Source organism: Rutidosis leptorrhynchoides, chromosome 6, assembly GCF_046630445.1.
Source record: "Rutidosis leptorrhynchoides isolate AG116_Rl617_1_P2 chromosome 6, CSIRO_AGI_Rlap_v1, whole genome shotgun sequence".
In the NCBI taxonomy this organism is placed as follows: domain Eukaryota; kingdom Viridiplantae; phylum Streptophyta; class Magnoliopsida; order Asterales; family Asteraceae; genus Rutidosis; species Rutidosis leptorrhynchoides.
The window spans coordinates 162172330-162182500 of NC_092338.1; the positions used below are offsets into that span (position 1 = coordinate 162172330).

Genomic DNA, 10171 nt, shown 5'->3' on the forward strand with positions numbered 1-10171 from the left:
TTAGGGTTTGGTGTTTTGGGTTTATTCCATAAACCCATAACACCAAACCCTAAACCCTAAACTTTAAACTGTTCATGTTAAAAACTCAATCTAAATCCTAAATCTAAACCCTAAACCCTAAATTTCTAAACCCTAATATCTAAACCCTATAAACCCTAATATCTAAACCCTAATATCTAAAACCTCAACATACGCTCGAAAAATACGATAATTGTTATATATTACTTCTTCGAGCGTTTTCCCGCCAAAATAAAAACATTTATCACAAAGTGTCTTTATTAAATATTCATATTTTCATCCAATTTATAATGTTCGTGAACAAAGTTTTTTCAAAAAACGAAAAAAAAAAAAATTGCTTCCTCCGATTGGTTACTCAAACTCCCACCCCCATCTAACACACAAGGTGTTTGGTGTACCAATAGGTCACAAGGACGGGTACAGGAACATTTATTTATTATGTTGCAAGTGTTACATAAATGTGTGAAACTCGTCATTTGTATGAGCATATACGACTGAAGGTTCTTTCGCACGAATGAGGGTATCATTAGTGCGAATCATGGTCTCGTCGACAAAAAAGATAATAAAGATTTTTAGAAACAGAAACCTATAGAGATGCATGGTCTTGGGTGGTGGGTGGTGGTGAACTTCATGTGTCTGACGACGGAGCTGGTGTGTTCTTTGTGGTGGCGGTAGGCGAGGATGACAGTGCCGGAGACGGCAGCCATGGCCGTTGCCAAAACCATCACATTTGATGCAGTATTTGATGATGACATAATGCATGAAATGAATTCAAAGTTTTGAAGAGGAAGTATCAGATGGACGTCTATGCGTTCGAGCCTCACCCGAAAGGGTTTTACAATACGCAATGCCCGTATGGATTCGTTGCGAGGGTTTCCTCCTAAGAGGCGGTAGGACTGTAATGGTTCTTCATGCGAAATGATCGAGTGGGTGGGTTCCGACATCGCGTTCAGACCCGTCTATGACTTCTAACCCCCGTTAATAAAAATCTATTATTTTACTAATTTGTTTACAGTATCATACTACAGTATTATTTATACCAGTAATGTTTTTTGTTATTATATATTATTATATTATATATATTATATTACTCTGATTCGTGATGAGTAAGTAGTATAGTTTTGGTTCTAATTTTGATTAATTTTATTTTATTGAACTATAATTGTAGGTCCAGAAAGGAAGATTTTCTGATACGGAAGTCTTTGTTTCAGCTAATGAATTGGTACCGGGTCAGCAAAATAATATGGATCAATCTGATGATCCATGTGTTTATGATTTTGTTTCTCATGGATAAATTTCATTTTGCCTTGTTAATGTAATAACTATAGATGTTTGTTGGAAGGATGTATCAGGGTGGAAGGTAAATTGCTTAATTCGAGAGCGCTTTCGAAACATATAGTGAGGAAGGGGTGTAAGGTTAAGAAAAGAGGTACTATTTAAAGTTAACGTTGAAAGTTTATGTAGATTTTGGATTTCTTAGTTCTTTGATGTTAGCATGTTAGGTTACTTGCATCGGTTGTTTAGTCTTGTGCGGGCCTCGTTGCCTCATTTTGTATCTTTGTTGTGGATTTTTATCGTTTTGATGAAGCTCGAGTTTTATAAAGTTAAAAGTTTTCTGCCAAAAAAAAAAAAAAAAAATTCAAAAATCAATCAAACACGAAAAGAATCGACCATACAATTGAGAAGAAGGACCAAGATTGGTGAAATATCAATGTTTAATAAAGACTAGCTTTAACACATAAACTAAGTAAGTTGCAAATTGTAATAACAGTAACAAAATTGCATAACATGGAATAAAAAAAAAAAGGGTGAAACTTTGATTCTCTGCATTGTATAACATTTCAAGTGTCATTTATAAGAACAAAAACAAGGATTCAACCCAAATACACATTTAAATATACACCACAATAACTTACATAAAACAAATTAAACTAGAAAGAATCTGTCACGCAGTAAAATGGACAAAAATGAAGACAAGACTACCATTGTTCAAACAAAATAAAAAAAAAAAGGACATCTTTGAATCCTGAAGTAACCCCAACTTTCTAGTTCTAAACAATTAATGAAAAATGGGAATTATGTCTTCCCCCTACTCAATTTAGTTTCAGATCCTGCGTTTAAGAACCGATTTTCATGGTCACCTCATCGCCACAAATAAATCCATATTCTCATAAGTTGATAAAGCAGTGGAGAAAAAAATGAAGGCCAACATCATCGTCCACCATGCCAGATAAATATCTTATAATCGTTCTCAGACACGTTAACCCTGTAATTCAATAACTCCAAAAGATGCATTTCAGAATTACAAGAGAAATAGTGAAAGTAAAAGTAACAAATGTAATAGACAAAAACATCAACCTATGAACTAACATAAATTTCATGGATATGAAATCCATATATATTCAAATAATCACATCCACAATCAATTAGTTCATCACTAAGAAATACGCAAAAACTAAGATGTTGGAACGTGATGAATGTTATGAAAGCATAACTTTGAATTTTCAGACTATATATATTAATAGAATGAGTACTAAATACAGATTTCAGGGAACATGCATTTCTTATTTCCAGTTTACATGATTGGTTTTGTTTTTGGATCTTTTAATTAAAATGTAGTCTTATGATTTCTGAGACTGCATCTTTGACTATGATGAAATTTTTTATCTAGAAATCGTATTCCTTTTCGCCAAATAATATAAATAATTAAATGGAAAAGTACCTGCATGATATGCATTATTATTATTGCTGGACTTGTCGGTGAATTTGAAGTATCCAGTCAACGTAGCTATTCATACCACCAACTTGATCCTCAACCAGATTTGAAAGTAAAAGGTAACCTTCGCGAGGCTGTTCACCTTGTCTCACTAGATGACACAGAGGATAATACGAAGCATCAGCCCCTCGAAGTTTCTTTAGTATATCCATCAGCTTTCTTGACATTTCATTATCACGTACAAGACTAACCTATATCTCAAAAAGTGTAATAAAATCAGAACAAGTACTCATAAAAAGTAGTGAAATGAATATGGATGATGAATTTTTATAGCACATTAAGCATAAGGCTAGTCAATCATCAATCATTAGATCAATAAGTCAACATTATCATGCTTATGACCAAAATGTACATACCAGCCGAGCATATAAGTAGTGAAACACCTGGTAACATGTCATAGTAGGTCTAGTTCGAAACGGGCAGTTTTTTTTTAAGGAGTCACTCGGGTCAAGTTGAGTTGACCCCAAACACTTTTTGTCAAAAAGTTAATTACAATATCATATATATAATTAGTATGAAAAACATTATAACAAAAAAATTCTATGTCAATACAAACTTCATATTTAGAATGAATGTGATGACTTTCAACCCTTCTTACTTTCCTTCTATTAACCCAATCATAAGCAAATGGGAGGGAATTGCCACCTCTAACAATATATATATTTTGTAAAAGATAGATCGTACCCTTGAGAAGTCTGTAGCCAAGTCTTCGCCAACTAGATTTCTGAATACGTCAGGCGAAAGCATTTGGCCAAACCACACAACCAAACGGAAGCCGTCATCGTATATATAAATCCCTCTAGAATCTAAGCTCTCCGCAGCAAGTGGCAGCCTTTTACAAACTTTTTCAAACACGTCAGCCTTCATAGAAGACTGCAAACCGATAGCAATAATGTAACTAACGAGTTCATACATAAATACATAAATAGTTGGATTAGAAAACTAATAAGGTGATGATTAACAAGGTTTACCTCCAGAAGATACCCGTCTACACGTAACAAGCTAGGATACAAAAGCTTTAACATCTTTTTAACAGGTAAAGCCATCATGGTGAAACCGGCTGCACAACGTTCATCAAGCTGTGAGTCAGCATAACCACCTCGAAGTGCGGTTGATTTAGTTAGAGCCAATCCGTATAAAGGTAAATATTTCAATGATTCTGGGTAGATCATCCTGGTTCCTACACGGTGCTGAACCGCATACAGATTTCGGTACTCTTTTAGGGCTTTGACAATTCTCAACTGAATAGCGTTACGAGCCTCTTCCAGTTTGTAAGACAACGATTTTTCAATTGCTACATATAATTGACATTCAATTAATACAGGTTGAAGTCAAGATAATAAAAGATTCAATGTTTTACATGTTTTGGGACATGTTTACTAACCTAATCTACCGAGTAAAGAAACAATGGCACCAGTATCTGCCTGGCGGTACATCTCTCCTAGATCGGCAACCACTGATGCTGCAGCAGTGTGTACCCTAATTCGTCTTTCACCCGAAGATGATGTGTGCCTTTTTCATGGTTAAGGTTCACAAACATCTAACTAAAACCAACAAGATGAAGAACAAATATACAGGTGTCAACCGTTAAAGAGTGTGTGTGTGTGTGTGTGTGTGTGTAACCTGGCTGTTTGATTGCTTATCTGTGTGATAATGTGCAAGTAACATAGAAAACAGACAGTGAAACAAAGCAATATGGGAACTTATCAAAAGAACAGAAGGATACAATAAAGCAACTTGAAAATAGACAATTTGAGTAGTGAGCAACGTCTCTTCAAGAGCAAACTGCATTGCATAAGCTTTGTCACAATCAACAGCTGGAAGTGCTAATAGATCTGTGGATCTTAACATAAAATTTCCATGATATGAAGTAAAACGCACCCCTGCAAACAAATTTTAAAAAAATATTGGAATTTAAAAAACGATAACCAAATAATAAAGTTAAAACATTTTTGTAGTCTCAGAATTATATAAAACTAACCTTTCCCACATCTAATACGCATTACAGCTTCCCAAGCAGTTTCTCTAGTGAGGTCTCTAGCCAACTCGTGTCTCAGCTTATCTTTGTGGATGGCAGCTTGAAAGCTCGGATAGTAATAGACTTGTCCACCTGTGTATTTTGCCAAAGTACCTAAATGGATAACAATAAAACATGGTATCAAATAAAACAGTAATAAAGGTAACAGTATAACATGACATAAACCAAATAAAGTTTGTTAACAGTGCAGACCTAGTGAAGCTATATCAGTGTACTTGTCACTGAATGCATATACATTTACTGCAACCTGAAACTTGGTAAAATCAGCAGCCATTTGTTTATAAAATGGGTCTTCGGGTATTCTTAAAGCATTTTCTTTATCTGTTCCGTATGCACGAATATCGTCTCCTCGTAATCTTAATCGGCCAACACCAAGTGAAGGAAGAGTACTTTGGAAAATTAACAATTTCCCTCCTAGTTGGCTCTGCATCAATTAAAGACACTAATGTCAAGGATGAACAACTATTGGTCTGGCCAGAGTTATGTGATGGTGGGCCAGGCGGGTTATGTATCATGTCAAATTGGGTTCATGGCTCATGAGTTGACCCAAAAACAATATTATTATTATTTTTTGTTGTTTTTTAAATCATAAATAAGAATCAACGTATAACTATAAAACATATTATTTCAGAAATAAACTAGATGTTTGGGGTTTATTTGACATGTTTGACCTGTCTCCTTTCTATGTAATATTTTCATTCGACCCAATTAACCTAAAACACATCCAAAATCCACCCATTCATAAGCAAACTAAATGAGATTGCCACCTTTAATTGACATTTATGTGGTTCTCAATTACCAACATTATAAGCAAATAAGAAACAGTGCATCATACAAATAAGTTTGTAATAGTTGATCTAACGTCACACAATCATACTTTAAGAGGCCTAAATCAGAATAAACTAACCATAACCATAAAAGCTGCTTTAAGAGCGGGCCCAAAAGCAGATTCCACGTTCAGATTATCCTGAAACATAGAAGGCAAGCTATCTAGGAAAGCATCGACAACAGTTCTGGATTCAGACAAGTTGACAAGAAGATCGTCAGGCAACGGAATAAATATATCATCCAAATCAGACACCACCATCATTTGAGGTTGCGTCAAAGATGACTGGAAATACAAAAAAGGACAAGTGGTTCAATATCAGCTAGCAATATATTAGAGAAATGAATGAAAGCATATTTATGACCAGTAAATTTTAGACTTACCTTCATATTGTAAAAATGAATTGTGCTATCAAAAGTAATGAACCCGATCTGTGTTCTTGTGCTGCCCGGCAACTTATCCAAACAAGATTTGATTGTTTCTGCAATCACCTAAAGACAGAGGCAAAGATTATCAAATGAATACACGATCACTTCAAGATGTAAACCAGCTTAACAACCAATAAAGGGGATGAAGTGAGATCAGATACAATATGTGAACAGATCAAAAGTAAACGTACTAACTTAAAGACTTGGAGAACATACGTAGAACTAGAGTTACTGAAATTATTTACGGCTCAGTTTGACATGTTAACGAGTTCAGATGCATGTATTAGTTACTCAGACGACTAAGGGAACAGCACATTTGGTCTGTCATATCATAGCATAGATTACAGTTGCAATGAAGAACTGAGGTAACAGATAATTTCATTCATTATGAACTAAAAAAAGGTCTTAATTCATAGAGTTCATGATCTGCCATTTCATTTGTGCTTTCAGCAAGTAGGCGACGACGATTCCACATATCGAGGTCGGAATGGGATCGGGTGTTTTACGACTCTGGAACGGTAGTCCCACAGTGCGATATACCTGGCAAACGGGCCAGGTTGGGTCAGTTTGGGTTGAAATGGGTCATGGGTCAAACGGTTTAAAATTTTAAACGGGTCAGGTTGGGTAACAGGTTGAAACGGGAAATGGGTCAAATAGGTCCAAACGGGTCATATACTTTTACATTTGTTATATTGTTTTAGACGTTATTATTATTTGTAATTAATATTTATTATATATATTAATATACATAACAATTGATATAACCATTATGCTTTCATAAATGATTATGATTGACGGATGAAACTTCTTAAGCTCGATCCATTTGACCCATTCACAAGACCCATTAGACATGTCTATTTATTGAACATTAGGATTTGATACCCATTTGACCCGTTCTTTTAATATTTTGTATAAGACCCAATAGGATGCAGGAAAACTCATTGGACCTTTTTTTAAGTTTTAGTTTACATTGTTAGGCCTAATTTTTTTCAAGATCCGATTGACCCGAAAGCTCCATTTGACCCAGTTTGAGTGTATGGGTCCCAATTGTTGGGTATACAGATAAGTTTGCACCGTGTCAACTTATCCTGCCCACTTATGTACCTATATATACGCTTATGCCTACCGGACCAACCAGGGGAAACTAGATACATTCAATTACCCTTATATGGCAATCTGAATAAACCAAGAAGAATACATATACAAATATGGATTACAAAGGTTTAATATGCCAAAGTAAAAATACTGGAGAAAAAGGGTACCTCAAGCATTCCACTTTTAACGGAGTATATTGACACATCGATCAGGAAAAAGTATAATGGTGGCATTGGTGGCCGAACCATGTATTCAGCTGGAGCAACAAATTCCACACAACCCTTTGTAAGCTCAGGATGTTGATCTAAATCAACTCTTCTTCCATTTGAGTCCAGAGAAGCAAAATAATCATTTTGCACTGTATATCAAAAAAGAAGTATTATACCCTCGATAATGTAAAACTGCTTTTAAGTATAGTAAAAACTAATGCGCACACAAAAAGATTACATAAAAACCATATGGACACTCAGAGGTACTCGTGAGTAAGGCCGATAGTTAAAATGGTTCATACAATTTAACTCAATCTTTAAGACATGAGATAGCAAAAACATCAGTTCTAGAACTCAAACTATTCACCATATAATAGAGCGTTATAGTTGTAACGACGGCGTATAAACAGTAAGAAGATTTGGAAGTTGCTAATGCCCACTTTTCCTTCGAAAACACACATGCATACCATAAAACATGTTCAGAACTCTCAACAAATACAGTACTTTTAAAAAAACACTGTAAGAACAGCAGATAGAGACAACCTCTAAAGAGAAATTCTTATAAAAATCTTAATTAATAATAAGAAAGTCCATGAGATGATTTATCGTTAAAGAAGTTCTACTAAAGCTCACATTTCCAGGTGTGTAAAACAGTTAATATATGAGTACCAGGGACAAAAACTTTAAAACATTACCATCATTGAGCAAAGCACATATATTGCATCGCCACTTTCTTCCGCCATCAGTAAATGTCACATATGGATTAACATATGTACGACATCTTCTACAGCGCACAATGCCCGTTGTAGCAAAATTAATAACTGGCACTTCCTCCTGGATAGAACATTTCAAAATTAAATATTAAATATTAAATAAAATTATTATTCAAAATATAACAAGCCTTTACTTTCCAAGTTGTTAATCCAACCTGTGATACTAAATGTCAGCTGTACAATTATCATAATTGCTCAGGATGTATATATGCTTACCCCTTCAGGAGATTCTGCCAGTGGACAAACAACGGCTCCAAGGGGCAAGTGCCACCTTGAAACCAGAGATTGAGAATTTGGTATGGCACTAGTTGTAAGCCGTAGATATCTCGAGTTGCAATTCATGGGATACATTTGAGCAAAAGAAGTGGGCTCCACGTCACCTTCGAGTGGTCTTGGCAACACTTTAGTATCGAGCCCGGCATCATAAGATCCTGGCATGGACCCAATAGAAAGTGAGCTGAAGTCTTCAACCAATCCCGCCATACCACCTGTAGGCGGTGTGGGGCCCCCATACATTCCTAGTGGCGATGCTACAGGTGGCGTTGGTCCATAACCAACTTGATGAGACGAAAACGGGACAGATGAGGTGGGTGGAGGTGCAACATAACCACCTTGGTTAGAAACTGGTGCTGCTGAGCTGGTCTGTACACCTGGATAGCCAGGCCAAGTAGATGTTTGGGCGGGTCGGACAGCAGGATGAGTTGACCCAATTGATGGCGGTGGCTGCTGCATCGGCGGACCGTTAATGCTAGATGGCACACCATTCACAGGCATGGTTGGTATCGGGGGTTGACGGTTTTGAAAATTTGACATGGGCGGAAATTGGCTTGGAGGAGGTCTCGTAATAGGTGACGATATGGGTTGGACGACAGGAGAAGTGTGTGGTGGAGGTGGTTGAGAAGATAAGGGGAAAGGTTGGGTCGGGAAGCGTTGGAAAGGTCCGGAGGTTGGTGGGCCATATGGAGGAGTGGGTCGACCTGTTTGGACGGGTCGAAAAGCGGGACCCGATGATCCAGATACGGGTCCGGGAGGGTAAGATGGGGATGTAGTTGGAGGAGTAGGAGCTGATGTTGGTGTGAAAGGAGAGGGCTGTGACCCAATAACGGGACGAGATGATGTAAAAGGTGAGTTGGTTTGAGGAGGGACAAAAGGGGCGGTTGGCCTTGGATAGTTATTTGCCTTATTGGAATTCTCGGGCCCCATAGCTTGTATCTGTCACGCTTATTTTGTTGATGTTAAGCTCCGTTAAATAATCTGCAAGCACACAGAATTTGAAGAACATCATCATTAGGAATAAAACCGAAAGTAAAACCTATAAAGTTTACATTAGTGGAATGTGACTAAATCAAAAAATGGAACATAAACGTACATAAAATATAGACAAGTAGATATACATATTTATGACAACAAAAACACACACACACAAAGAAGCCAACAATGACAGCACAAAAGGCTCTTGCATTCTAGAAATTCACCCATTGTCACTAGCATTTTGCACAAAGTTCACAAACAGATAATAATATCCAGTTCAGTAAATATATCATCACATATGCATTGTCTTATGCTGACTGGAAGAGACTAGCATATGCTTAGGCTCATTTGCTGCATGCAGGTCTTATATGCGTCAGAAAATCTGAATTTTGTGCAATGTATATACTGTTTTTTTTGCTTCTCTAAATTTTCTTTATTCACTTTTTCTCCTAGCATGTTCATGGTTTGACTTCCAAAAAGCATAATAACAATAGAATGATCATAATGCTAATTTTGTAATCTTGTGAGTGGGAAAGGAGATACAAATTTATAACACCTAGGTTAACAAAATATAAAATTTCAAAGGACATTCATTTAGTTGCACTATCAGAGGAGTAAGCAAAAACGAGTAAAGTATGAAATGTAAGTACGAAGATAAAATAAGCAATTTATACATAAATACCACTACATTGGTATACCTAGATATATATTGGATTCCTTATATCCAAACAAATAAAGGGCATATCTATACTAGAAG

At 36.3% G+C, this 10171-nt stretch overlaps 1 protein-coding gene across 1 annotated transcript in view; it reads right to left on the bottom strand.

Annotated features, from left to right (window-relative positions):
- Window positions 1-1830: 1830 nt before the first annotated feature.
- Window positions 1831-10171, bottom strand: part of LOC139851512 (protein transport protein SEC24 A-like) — an 11253-nt gene continuing 2912 nt past the window's right edge. Inside the window, exons 2-14 of the mRNA XM_071840588.1 lie at window positions 8380-9417; window positions 8086-8224; window positions 7349-7539; window positions 6042-6149; window positions 5740-5943; window positions 5025-5256; window positions 4776-4925; window positions 4521-4677; window positions 4179-4306; window positions 3766-4088; window positions 3479-3667; window positions 2741-2985; window positions 1831-2284 (exon numbers count right to left, since the gene is read on the bottom strand). Of these exons, the coding sequence (XP_071696689.1) occupies window positions 2761-2985; window positions 3479-3667; window positions 3766-4088; window positions 4179-4306; window positions 4521-4677; window positions 4776-4925; window positions 5025-5256; window positions 5740-5943; window positions 6042-6149; window positions 7349-7539; window positions 8086-8224; window positions 8380-9366 (3033 nt within the window). The 5' untranslated portion in view covers window positions 9367-9417 and the 3' untranslated portion in view covers window positions 1831-2284; window positions 2741-2760. The remainder of the gene's footprint in view (window positions 2285-2740; window positions 2986-3478; window positions 3668-3765; window positions 4089-4178; window positions 4307-4520; window positions 4678-4775; window positions 4926-5024; window positions 5257-5739; window positions 5944-6041; window positions 6150-7348; window positions 7540-8085; window positions 8225-8379; window positions 9418-10171) is intronic.